At 42.6% G+C, this 13,620-nt stretch overlaps 1 protein-coding gene across 27 annotated transcripts in view; it reads right to left on the bottom strand.

Moving 5' to 3' along the window:
* Window positions 1–8,133: 8,133 nt before the first annotated feature.
* The window catches only part of LCOR (ligand dependent nuclear receptor corepressor), a 154,076-nt gene continuing 148,589 nt past the window's right edge, over window positions 8,134–13,620 (bottom strand). For all 27 annotated transcript variants that reach the window (XM_015147844.3, XM_077946983.1, XM_077946993.1 and 24 more), the window contains one exon: window positions 8,134–13,222. In XM_015147844.3, coding sequence (XP_015003330.2) covers window positions 8,884–13,222 — 4,339 coding nt within the window. In that variant the 3' untranslated portion in view covers window positions 8,134–8,883. The remainder of the gene's footprint in view (window positions 13,223–13,620) is intronic.

Here is a 13,620-nt window from a genome sequence, read left to right as displayed (position 1 = left end):
TGATGTGTCTGGTGCTGGCAGATTTCTCATCCATTGGTAGAGTTTTATGACATGAAGGAGCGTGCAGACAAACAGAAGCAAAAATTCAAGTACAGCAACCTCTCTGGCAAAGGCAAGAGGTCTTAGCAAGAGCTGTTCTACCCCCACCCTATCCTCTGAGACAAGGGCCAATGTGGGCCCCGGAATAAATGTTATTACCTAGGATCTTATTGCTTATGGGCAACACATCAGAAAGAACACCTGGAAATCTGCTCTGCAGATCTGGGTACTGACCACTGACCAGTTTATCATACACCTGTGTGTGTGTATATATATATATAATATAATATAACCAGATGAGAAGAGGGGGCAGTTAAAGCTTAGATTTGATGTAACATTACAGATCAAACGCCCCAAACAGCTCTCAACCTGCTGGTTTTTGTTCTTTCTCCATGTGTGAACTGTGTTATGAAAGGAAGTCCACTGCTCAAAATATATTCTATAATACTACGATGCAAACCAACATCACTCAAAACATGAATTTGTATACAGCACAGGTAATAAATATTTTTAGAAAACTATTTACAACATTACTTCTTGTGAACATTTAGACGAGAGCAAAATTTATTTCTTCCTGCAAAGTTAAAAAAGTTCTGACTGTCTAGTTCAGTGCTAAATTCCCTGGCACCTAGTTTCTCATTCACATTTCATCTTAAAATCAGATTTGCTTACAAAGTCTCTTAAAAAAAAACATTCTCCAGCATTACTGTTCAAGTGTCTGCCTCATTCGTTTAGAAAAGACAAAGGGAGGCCGTAAGAAATATGCAAATTATGGTTCAAATGGATGACAAAACCCCTGCGTGCCTAGTCCCAAAGCTCCCTGCTGTCCTGGAGTTGCAATTCTCAGTCCAGCCAGCCCTGCACAATGAGGATCATGACTTACATGGAGGTGCCCAAGGACAGGGCACAGGGAAGAGGAACATGATCATAAAGCACTGGTTCCATCCCATCCAGGGGTGCTCTGAATTGTAGGACAGGACTCCTGAGAAGTAAAGCTGACCACATCTTAGAACAGATGGTATCATTCTGTAACCACTGGTTACAGGGGGGCTGGCCCACATCTGCACAGATGCACACTGAGACAGGCAGGGGAGGAGGAGGAAGAGAAGAGCCAGGTGCTCACAAGCATAGTCAAGGTGCAGAAGATAACATGCTTATCTCCCATGATTAATGAGAGTGTGAACAGTGTCTTTCACCAACATGAGAGAGGAACTAGAAATACACCTTAATGCTTTCTCTAGGCAACCAGTGGTTTCTCCATATCTCACAGGCATGGGTTTGGGTTTCCTTGGGGCTACAACTAAGGCTCATTTTCCTGTACAGGCTGTTAAGTGTACAGCTGAATGTACCAACTGTGCATGCAAGAAGTAGACTGCGTGGGGCATGCCCGATGCCATGCTGGCACAGCCATACCCACGATGGGAGTCCCACTTTGTTGTGGGATGGGGTGACAGTGGGGAGATGCGCTTCTGTTGCATCTGCCTAAATACAGTGAGGGTTTCAAGGCCACACCTTTCTGCTTTCACTGTTGTTTGGGGACTCAATGGTTGAGCATGGTAGCAGGGGAGGATGGGTGGCTAGAAAGAACACTTTTTGGAAAGCCCTTTTGACAGTTAATTTTCTTGTTAAAATAAATACTTTCTATAGAAGCATTTGAACAGGAAAATATCACTATTTACACAGTGAAATAAATTCCACAGTGGTGTGTATAAATATTATATATATGTATTTGAAACCAGTTACTAACACAGTCTCCGAGAACTATTTAGAATGCAGAAACCACACTAGTGAAATCAATAACCTTAAGCTATAGTGGCTCTAAAAATAATCCCTACCTGTGGTATAAATATACAAAATTATGCAAATCTTGTTTGTATAGTCTCTTTCCCAAAAATTAGCTCCCAAATACTGCAGCTTTAGCTACAAGACAACTATGAGGTGCAGATCATAGAAAACTGGGGTAAAAAAAAGTTGATAAATTGAATAGCATTTAAACCCAACAACTAAATACTAGAGGAAAAACAGAGTTTTGAGATAAAAATGCTTCTAATGTGACGAATTTGTGTTCAGGGCTGCACTGGGCAAGTGGGGGACTGTCCCAGAGAATATGCCTCCTGGAAGGGAGCTGGCGGCATAAGCAGAGGCAGGAGGAGGAAGGGCAAGGTGCCAAGGATGGCTCCTCAGAACCAGCAGGTGGCTCAGGTTGGACTGGAGAGCCCTGAACTTGTTCTGTCTAAAGCTGCCGGTGTCTTGACAAGATGCCACAGACATGCTGGTGGTTTTAAGAGAATGTGTGGTCTGCACTCGAAAGTCAAACAGGCAAACACCAGGCATTTATGTTCGTATATCACGACCAGAGCTTGAAGAGTGAGAAACCTTCAAGTATATGATACAAAAGAGAAATGAAGCGTTCTAGGGGTAAAACCAACACATCGCATACTTTCAGGGAGAGGCACTGTTCTTGGCTTTAAGTTCATGAGTAACTTGTTTGTGCTGAACTGCTGTTAATGGAATGTCTACCACAGTCAAGTTCACTCTGATTCATAAAAATGAAGACTGTACTTTTAAAGACTGCATTTTTAAACTATATACCCTAATAGATATGATCACATGCCCACAATTCATTAACAAGTAGACAACTGGCAAAGGGGGATAATTTTTCTTAATGCAAAAGCATTATTCAGGAATAATCTGTAACAGCAGCTGTGTACTGAGATGCACAGGCAAGCTACTCTAAAATCTAAAAGAATTGCTGGACTGTATGAAAAAATGTTGGACTATATGAAAAAAAAAAAAGTTCTGCCTGTCTACACAATTTGATCTTTAATGACTATTGCAAGGATCAGTAGAGCTTTTATACAAGAGTCAGGAAGTAAATATTTTAGGCTATGTGGGCCACATATAGTTGCTTTTTTTTTTTACATAACCCTTTAAAAAAGGGTAAAAAATCCATTTGTCCAACCCCTGGCATACTTTAATACCGTGAGTACCTGATTTTTTTTAAATGGACAGTCTATGCTTTCGTGAGGCATGCATACTGAGCACCCCGTGTGGGATGGCCCCAGCTAGGGGAGAAAGGATGTGTGTCTGTGCTCACCCGGCAGCATAACCACACAACTGCCCCTCTGAACAACGGAGCAAAGGACATCTCCTGAGCACTGAGCATCAAGCACTGAGGCTCTGGGAAAAGGAAGATCAGACAGAGAGGAGGTAAGTGGAAGGAACTGACCAGCCTCGGTTCAATCCCAAGGCAAAAGCCTGAGCAAGGACACACTCCACAAAGTGCTCAGGGTGGTTCCCCGGGCTTCAGGACGGCATGACACGGCACAGCACAGCAAAGCCCTGAGAGCTCTGAGTTTCTGCCCGAGTCTGATTATCTATAAAGGAAAGAGGCTGGGTCTTCAAGTCTTCCAATCCATCCATTGTAGAATACAGGACTCTGTTCTGAGGTTTCAAAGGATGAATTATATTGAAGGCTGCCTCAAAAGACTTCCCAGTCTGGGCAACACAGCGAGACCTCATCTCTGCTAAAACTGGAAAAAAAAAATTAGTTGGGTGTGGTGGCATGCACCTGTAGTCCCAGCTACTCAGGAGGCTGAGGTGTGAAAATCTCTTTGAGCCTGGGAGATGAAGGCTGCAGTGGGCGTCATAAAAATGAAGATGACTATACTTTTAAAAAACTACACTTTTAAACTATATACCCTAATAGATAAGACCATACGCCCATTGCACTCCAACCTGGGGCGACAGACTGAGACCCTGTCTGGGGGCGGGGGGGGAAGGCCCTTCCACAATTCTGCTCATTTTAAATACAATAATCTTTTTATTTTTCCCCTGAAAAGGATTTGAGAGCAAGCATGGGGAAGAGCACTTACTGCTAGGATATGAAGACTGCCTTACACAGATTGATTTTATACTTAAAAAAAATTCCAGTATTTCAGTGGATATCAAGTCATAGTAAGACATCAAAGTAATACTAAGAATTCAAAATGATAATTGTCTGTTTCAAAACAACTAAAACAATCAGTGATTTGGGGCCACTGACAAAAATTTTTCACTGACAAGACATTGAATCACATTAAAAAAAAAAAACAGCAAAGAAACTTATACTTGTGTTGGTGCGGTGGCTCACACTTGTAATCCTTTGGGAGGCTGAGGTGGGAGCACTGCTAGAGGCCAGGAGTTTGAGATCAGCCTGGGCAACACAGCATAACCTCGTCTCTATTTAAAAAAAAAAAAAAAAGATATATCCCCTTATCCTTGAGTTTTTGGAGAAGGAGGAAGACTTTAATAGTTTTTCAGTCATACTCTGGTTATGACTCCAATTTTTTAAATCATTATTAAAGCACTTCAAAAGCCTCTATGTTTTATTTGTTGGCTTACCTTTAATAAAATTATTTTGAAAGCACGTGACTGAGAAGGTATCAGTGCCAACACATTTTTATTTTCCTAAAAGCTGAACAAAATATATAAGAATAAACAATGCTTGGGTTTGTGATCAGACTTTGTTTCTACTCTGTGAAAAAACGTTTTCCACATCTAAATGTGACATTCAGAGGACTAAAAGTCCAACTAAAATAGTCTCAACTAATTTTACCAGAAACAAAATCTTGGTTTACTTTAATAAAGAAGAAATAAAGCCAGAGTCAGTTCTGTGTGAGTGAAATGAGAGGCCCCGGCCACATAATTTTAGAACTCTGAATCCCTATTTGCTAATGGGTTCTGGCTCCATAGGGTAAGGTGGCCTTATTTTGGCTACTGTGATGGGTTTTTTTAAAGAAAGATGGAATGCTACGGTTGCTCAAGTTTAAGGGGACAGTAGTGCATATCGATATAACATGTCTTCTTTGTAGCAAGATAACTATAGAGGAGTAAAAGAAAACAAAATTGAGACAAGGAAAACAGGAAGTAAAGAGGAACAGAGAGAAAAGGGCAGAAGAGAGAAGGAAAATCAAGAATATTTGTTCCTGAAAAGGATGACTTTCTCAAGCAGGGTCAGTGATGTTTTCTGAAGGTCCAGATAGTATCTTAGGCTGTAAGGGCCACACGGGTCTCTGCTGCAGCTACTCAACTCTGCTCTTGCAGTGTGAAAGCAGCCGCAGGCAGTACATAAGAAAATAGGTGTGGCTATATTCCAAACACATTTTATTTACACAAACAAGTGACCAGACCAGTTTGCAGACCCTTGACAGATCATCTGGAATCTGAAAGGCAGCTCGCATAGAACCTGCCGATAGTAACACTACAGCATCTCCAGCTTGTATCACACAGCAAGCTATATTTTCCTATTTGACTCTTAGGTCCACTAATCAACAGGAATGCTGCCCATAAATGTGAATGACAGCTCCCACCCTCACCACCGAACCCATTACAAAGCAGGAAAAGAGGTCAAACCTCAATTCAAAGTAACTACCTTAAAGTGATGCCTTCTACTGATGACCTATCTTAACAGTGAGAAATTCACCTGCATAGTATGTGATACATAGAAGATCCCATTAGAAAGCACCACGTATGTAAAGGGATGACTAAGGGCGCCTCTTCTACCCATACAATTTTAGGAACAATACAGCAGGAGACTCACAGCCTAAGATTATTGTTTTAGATAAGGCTGCATAGAAGTCTTTAACAAGGAATCCAAGGGGCTAGCGACTGGTGACTTACAGACATTAATAGCATTCCTATGAAGGAAGCCTCAGGAGCAGAACAAAGGTTCGCAACCTTCCTGATGTGCTGCAAGATTGTTACCTGTCTGAGGAAGTGCTGGGGTGAGGCTCAGAACCCCAAGTGAGGGAGTGGTCTCCTGCGTGTCCATCTATAGCAGGAGTCTCATGGGATAGAAGATGGGTATTCTAAAGAGGGGCCTCCTCTAGGGGAGCTACGGCAGCTTCAGGGATTGCTTCCCAGGCATCTTCCAGCTTCTCCAGAAACTCAGAGAATACCAGTGTCCTTTGGTCATCAACTTCAGCCCCAAGACTGGGACTGTCATTTCACCAAGTGTACACCCAGGAGCAGAATTTCCTTTCTGATTTGGAATCGGAATGTGAGATGGACTGCTTTTGCATTTGGTGGTAAGCCATTCTTGAAGATGGCTCTGGGAAGAAGGTTTCTGCAATAACAGAAAACAATAACAGACTTGAGTCAATCCCACGCCTGAGACTGGAGGTGTCTGGGAAGCTGCTTTGCCAGTACCTGCTGTAGCTATCAAAGGGCCTTTCAGGATTGGCCCTCAGGTTTTGCTGTTTTCTTTCTTCTATTAACAAAATTAACTGAATCAGCAAAAGTGAGATTCAACAAATATAAACATTCTAAACTTTTAAGTGTCATAATTATGTAGACTCTCGGTCTATTTAAATGTCCTTATTATAAAGTATAAGTTGATTTTAAAGATGATCCATTGCATTGTTAGGTATATAAAATACATACATACACATTAACACCTTTTCTCACACACAGCCTAGAATGGGAAAGAAGGCTATTATCTGTAAGTGAGTTTTTAAAAATGAAAAAGAACTTAGAAAACGAATGGAATGAATTACAAACTTGGAACTGGAAAAGTTCCACCCACTCACTACCTTACACCTCTCCCTAACCTAATCCAAGCACCTTACAAGGTAGTCTGTATGCAGCCAAGGGGGCACCTCCTCTGTACAGGAATCAGCATGCCTGACATTGGCAAACATCAGCTGTTTAAGTCACCACAAAAACAATATCCAGTGACAACTATATGAAAAGATATTTTTAAAACCTTAAAACCATTTAAGATTAAATGAACCTATTCAAAACACATTAATGCCTCTGTGCAACTTAATGCTGAGAAAGAGTTGCCAACATACACACTCAGCAGTTTCATTAATATAGGCAGCTCTTGAATGGCCCAAGTCAAAGATACCAGAAAAAAAAAAAAAAGACTCATCAGACAGAGAAGATATGAAAAACAGTCAGGGCTTCATAAGATAGTAAGCTTCTCTAGCTATGAAATTCAACACAATTCTAAATTTCTCACCAATCAAATACTTTTCTCCAGTTTTATCCAATCATCAGAAGTTTCCATGATATACAGCAAACCTTTACCAGAATGGGTAGAAGGCCTGTATTATCATGATTTTCAGGAAAAAGTCCATCTGGGCTTATCTAAAGAGATCTGAAACAATCTAAATGGAAAATTTTTAAATAAAAAGGACAGGGCAGCAGCTGTCCACACAAGCCGATTTTGGTGACAGAACAGGTTAAGGAAGCTGGATGAGGCTTCAACAACCAAGCCTTTTTTTGCAGAGTGGCCCAATGGAAAAGTCAAGTACATGCTGCGTTGTAATCATGGAGCAAAGTCATAGGCACTAGGTTGAAGCCAATGCGCCAATCTCAGGCTTCACCTGGGAAAGGCAAACAAAGTCATTAAAACATGGTGGTTCTCACTTCTGAGACACGGAACAGAGCCTGACATGACATGGCAGGAGGGATACTACAAGCATTTAACTACTAGGATGGTGTTAATCAATCAGAATGAATATCTACTCCAACAAGTACATTCACATTGGAGCATACAGCTAAACATCAGCTCTGGGTGTAGGGGGTGTGTGGGCTCCCCACAGATGTTGGAGTTGCTTCCTTTAACTGCAAGGCTGCTCTAACCTTTACATAATTCTATGCTGTTTTAGATCTGAGTCTGGTACCAAAGTGGTACTGGGGCTGCTCACAGAGACACTGGGCTACTTTTAAACCACCTGTCCTTTGCTAATTACTCAACTCAGGGACACCCAAGCACATTACATGGGGAAGAAAGAATTTTACTGTAAAATTGGGATTGGGAGACATGTGTGGCTGATAACCACATGCAAATGCACCCAAACACACACGGACATACACATTCTTAAACCTTTCTATTACTGGAAATAAGAAGTTTGGCTTTCTTTGAATATGGAAGTACTCTCGGTAAGAAGAAAATAAGAAGAGTCATTTTCATCCTAATCATCAAATTACAGCTACAAGATGGAAAAAAAAAAATCCTAGACTTTTCCCTCCCAAAGTAGGATGGAAGCCTTGCAGGAGTGCTAGCAAGACCAGAAATGAAGAAGATGGTGAGAATTAGCAATACAGTTTGGGGATGCAAATGATGTTTTAGAGGTTATAAACAAAATTAACACTTGTGACATATCTCTTGTCCCATGGGCACAAAATTTAGAATACATGCTCTCAAATGACAAAACATCAAAGGTGAGAGGAGGGACCAACAATGAACATGATCTTTTTAAAAAGGGGGTAACAGAAATAGTAATCTTTTATAATTATAAATCCTCTGCATACCATAAAAATGATTTGGTTTAGCTTTCAAACATCATCTAAACAAACAAACAAGACAGAGAGGGAAGTTCACTGCTGGGGTTTGCAAAGAGGGGCATCTGTTCGTGGGCAGATGCTGCAGGGTGGCTGCTGAAAAGCTCCTTTTATGTGCATGATGGTGGTCTTCTCGGCTACAGTACAAGTGCTTGTGCATCAAGTATAAAATACAAGCCTTTAATCACATAGATCAGCTTTTTAGCTTTTGTAAATTTAAAAACAAAAAGGATAAATAAGGCACTGTACTTTTAAAAACGAAAACTGCTTGGTTCCAAGTTTAAAACCCAAGGAACAACCAGAATATAATATATAACTTCCCTTAACCTCAGAGAAGGACTCTGCAAGTTCCCTTCTCCATGTGAGATGCATTTTCGGACATCTCAAATTACGGTGTTCTCCATTAACTGTAAATTTGAAAGGCTTGATAAGCTTATAAAAGCAGATTTAGTTAATGCAAAATAAAAGGTTACTTCTATAGAACAGTTTTACTCTTGGCTACCATCTTTCCAATCACTTTGCATCCAGCCGCCTCCGTTTGCCATGCGAAGAGTCCAGCTTTGCCTTCAGCTTTCGCTTTCTCTGAGCTGCACTGCTCTCTGGGGTTTTCGTTGAGGGTCTGGCCCGAGTCTTTCCACTACTCTGCTTCCTATTCGTGGCTTTCTGAGGCCTTGAAGAGGATTCACTGGCCCCCTTCTGTTTTGCAGGTTTCGTCAGTGTTTCCGAGGCAATAGACTGGGAAGGCCTTTTGTTTGTATTCTCTTTTTCTTTCCTGGAGGGAGGGCAGCTCTTCCCAGCGGACTTTTTAGGGATCTTCACTTTGTTCTCTTTCAAAGATGTCTTTTTGGGGGGTTGGCTGCTTCTGTCCCTTGCAGCTGGCCTCTTGGCAGCAGGGGTTTTGGTGACTCCATCGGCATGCTTTTCTTTGCTGGCTTTCACCGCAGGCCCCTTGTTCTTACCATCTGGAGGGCTGCTGCCTTCTGTTCTCTTGCGTTTACTCTGAACTTCTGCTTTAGGCAAGATTTCAGACACCTGCTTCCCTTTCCGTCCCTTCATTCCTTCAGTACTCTTGGGCTTAACAGGAAACCCATCTACATCCACTTGCAGGGCAAGCTTGGGGGACATCAGAGGGTTGATGCATACGCTCTTACGACTTGGCTTACTTTCCACAGCCAGACCATCTGGGCATTCCATTTTCTCATTCTTGATCAAACGTTGCTGGGCTCTGAGCTTTCCTCGAATATTGGAATATTTTCTAAGAATCCGGGTACTGGCTGGAGTGGGCAGGTTTGCTGGAGGATGGCTGTTTTTATCTTCCTTGACTTCCTCTATGCTGTCTTCAGAATTAGGGCTGGGGCTGACATCACTGCCATCCTCTGGCTCCACTTGATCAGGATTCTCTCGAAATTTAGCCCAGAGCTTCTGCGTTTTCCAATTATTCCTAGCAGGGGTAGCTCCAGGAAATTTCTTCAAGTGCTTTTTCAAGCGCTCAGCCTGTAGTGAACTGGGATATAGGCTGGAAGGAGAGTATTTCTGAAGAGGATGCTTGACAGGGGGAACGTCTCCTGGAAGGCGAGTATTGAGCTTCTTCACAATGACTAGAGACCGGGTTTCAGTTGTCTCTAAGAACCATTTACAAACATTAGATAATTTAAAGTTTGTCATAAAAAGCATCTGAACAGGAGAAAACTTCTGACCCTCCAATGAACCCCTACATTTCCGTGACCTTTTCTTGCTTTTCCAAATCTCTTTCAGTTTATCTGATTTGTTCCTTGCTCTTGGTGTTGGCTGTCCTTCTTTCTCCAACTGGATCCAGCCCTTCTGAACTTTCATGTACTGGGCATTGAAGTTGGCAATGAGCTCTTGGTTCTCCTCCTCAGCACACCATTCCATAAACTTTGGCTGTTCATCTACCACGGTGTCAACATCATCCTCATCTAGGGGGTCTCCACTCTCTGAAGCTCCATTTTCCTTTGGCATTGTGGGGCTTACTTGTGCAGCTTCCTTCTCTGAAGTCACTTTTGAAGCATCCAAGGAGCCCAGAGAATGAGTGTGTCTTAGGTTGTAGGTTGAAGAGGTCAATCTTTTAGGCCTTGGCACCGATTTTGGTGGCCTAGCAGCATCACCACTTCCACTACTTGACAACCCAAGAGAGCTACATGGGGCATCACTGTCATCATCTTTCTGCTGGGTGTTTTCGTTGTCTACCTCATTTACAGCCTTCTCCACATGCTGTGTGGGAATATGCCCTGGCTCTTCTTTTGCCTGTTCTGGGTCCCTCTTACAAGGAATACTTTCTGAGGGGATATGAGCATTCTTCTCATCCATTTTAGACTGAACATAGATTTCCAATCTCTCTCCAGGCAGTGGCTGTCCAGCTGTGGTTATGGGGTCTCTGCTGGGGAAAATCTCTCCTCCTAACTCCTTGACTTCTTTGACCAGCATGTTTTTCAAAGTCTGCCTGGTGATGATCCCCCCTCCTTCGCCCTCCTGCTCGGCATCTTTCTCAGGGGAGTGTTCACTGACACTTGGCTTTTCTGTGTCCTCCAGAGCTTCTGTGTGGAAACTGTCAGGTGGAAGGCCCTCAGGTGTTGTCCCACCAGGGTGCCCTTCTTTTTTTGAACGTTTTGCACTAGGATTTTTAGGAACTTTGATTTCAAGACAAGCTGAGGAAGAATTTGAACTTTGATTTCTTAGGCATCTGTCAGCAGAGGAAGAATCCAAAAGTTGACTTCTTAGGCACCTATCAGAGGCCTCAGGAAATTTTTTACCTTTTTTCTTCTTGTCTAAATTCTCTTCGAGTGAGTCAATGCTTGGATCACACGTGTCTTTTTCTGACAGGCATTTTACATCATCATCCTCTCCCTCTAATTTTCCTGTACCACCTGCTACCTCACTTTCCTCAGTTCCACTGGGGTTTTCATCAGTAAAAGTCCTGCTTTCCTTCAAGAGTGGGTTGACATCTAGCTCCTGGGTGTCTCCAGACTCAACCTCGGCACTGATGCTTTGGTCGTCCTCAGCCTTTCCCAGACTCATGGGGGGCTCCAAGTCCACTGGGGAACTCTGATTTTCTGAGCACTGAGGACTTTCTTCTCTACTGACTGTTTCAGGAGGAGAATGAGGCCTAGAAATGACATCTTCACTGCCTCCCCCAGAAAAGCTTTCAGTGGAGGGAAGCGGGTGACAGTCCTGGGGTACACTCATCTCCTCCGTATCCAACAGTGCAAGTGGTGGTTGGTCGTGTTCAGAAGACATCCCACTTGCTGTGGGAGCTGAGACTGTGGGGCCACCTTCTGGCAGGTCCTCTTCAGGAAGGTGAGCGGGGAGAGGCCACCCCAGGCTGGAGGCTGTCGTTTCCTCTGACCTGGGGGAGCTGCTCAGACTCAGCTTCATCTTTGTGGGGCAAACCTCAGGCTCTTGAGGTTCTTTTCCAGGTGAAACGTCTCCACCTCCTTCCTCGTGAGAGGTTATTTCCTTGCTAGGTTCTTCAGGGTTGTCTTCTCTGGGAAGTTGCACATCTACTGTATGTCTAGGGGCTGAAATTGTAAGGGTCTGCTTAGGAGTGAAAACTGCCTCTGATGCCAATGCTGAGCAGCTTGCTTTTTCCTGGGAGTGTAAATTTCTGGCCAGTGTACGAACAGTTGGCAGTTCACAACAGTCACCATTGAAAAAGTATCCCCGAGTACTCTTTCTGGCTGTCTTCCGAGAAGATAATATTGATTTTTGATTCTCAAAGTGGCATTCTGTTATTGGTTGACTGATATAAACAACATCACACTGGTTATCATAATCATTTATCCTCAGCCCTGATGCCCTTTTACTTTTCCGAGCTGTCTTAATAGAGGTTGATATCATCTTGGTTCTTGAGTGTCCATTTGCTGCTTTGTGTACAGTTGGCATAGGGCCAGGGCCTAACCAACCATCTTTGGAATGATCAAATTGGCCCTTATCACTGGGATGTAAATGGTAACCCACCTTATTTCTTCCCAGCGAGTGAAGATGGTTCTCTTGCTTTGGCCTTGCATCTTGTTCATTTGCCTCTAAGTCCTGGCGCATAGGTGTTTTTGGACACTGTAAAGTATTCTCTTTGTCAGCAGTTCTAGATGAGTTCCCCATAAACCCTGAGTCCCAAGCCTCTTCTGATAAAGCCCTGAACGAATTTCTTTGAGGAATAATACAGGTATTGCCCTCCTCACTATTCTCAGCTGCCATTTTTACGGTAATTAGACTTTCTACTAAAGCTGAACTCTGCATATGGTCTTTACCATCCTCACATATGTTCACATTTGTGTCTTGCTCCTGTCCAGTGGTTTGCCCCTCCAAGTTTTTAGGGATGTGGTGGAAGTTCACTGAGGAAGAATTAGATGCAGTGAGGTATCCCGGAGTGAAACTATCCACTGAACTGCTATTAACAGAATTCGGTTTAGTGGTTGGAAGTTCAGAGGAATCTTTCTGGACAACAGTCAAGGCATTCTCTCTTCCATCTACAGGGTTTATCTCAGGAGGAGGCTCCTTCGGGGTCTGTTCCGTCAAGTGTAAAGGGCTGTGAGAGTCTGACGAGTCTACGAACAAATCTACAGAAGCAGAAGACTTCATATCAAGACACAGAGCATCTTTTTCTTTATGTTTGGTGCTGAGCTGGGCACAGCCAGCATTGCAAGTGGATACATCCATTGCTCCAGAATCAGAAGGCTGCAGGTCCTCAGTGCCTGGTTGAGATTCAGTGTACAGGTCGTTCAGAACACGAATGAATTGCTTTTGATGATGAGTACACAGTTTGACCATAAACTTCTCCAGTGGGGACTTCGACTGATTGTTAGAATCTACTGCTTTTGCCTCTGTTGAGTTCTCCCTAGACAGTGAAAGAGAAAGAAGGAATTAGTATGGTCATTTACCAAAGAACCATTTTTACATTATAAAATTCACCCAATGTTATTCATTTCATTATTTATTTATTTAATTTTTTGTAGATACAAGATCTCGCTATGTTGGCCAGGCTGATCTTGAACTCTTGACCTAAAGAGATCCTCCTGCCTCAGCCTCCCAAAGTGCTGGGATTACAGGTGTGAGCCACCTTGCTTGGCTATCTGTATTATAAAAAGAGTGGGTACTTTGGCCAAAACTGCTTCTAAGTCTGTTCATATACTTTTGATTCAATAAATATGAATTATTTACCTAATTATAAGGTCAGCCTGTTATAGTCTCAAATTTTCATGCTTTAAAAGTACTTTAAAAGTAATCTTCATAGTT

This window comes from Macaca mulatta, chromosome 9 (genome assembly GCF_049350105.2).
Source record: "Macaca mulatta isolate MMU2019108-1 chromosome 9, T2T-MMU8v2.0, whole genome shotgun sequence".
NCBI classification, from domain to species: Eukaryota; Metazoa; Chordata; class Mammalia; order Primates; family Cercopithecidae; genus Macaca; species Macaca mulatta.
This window is presented reverse-complemented; position numbering and strand designations above follow the sequence as displayed.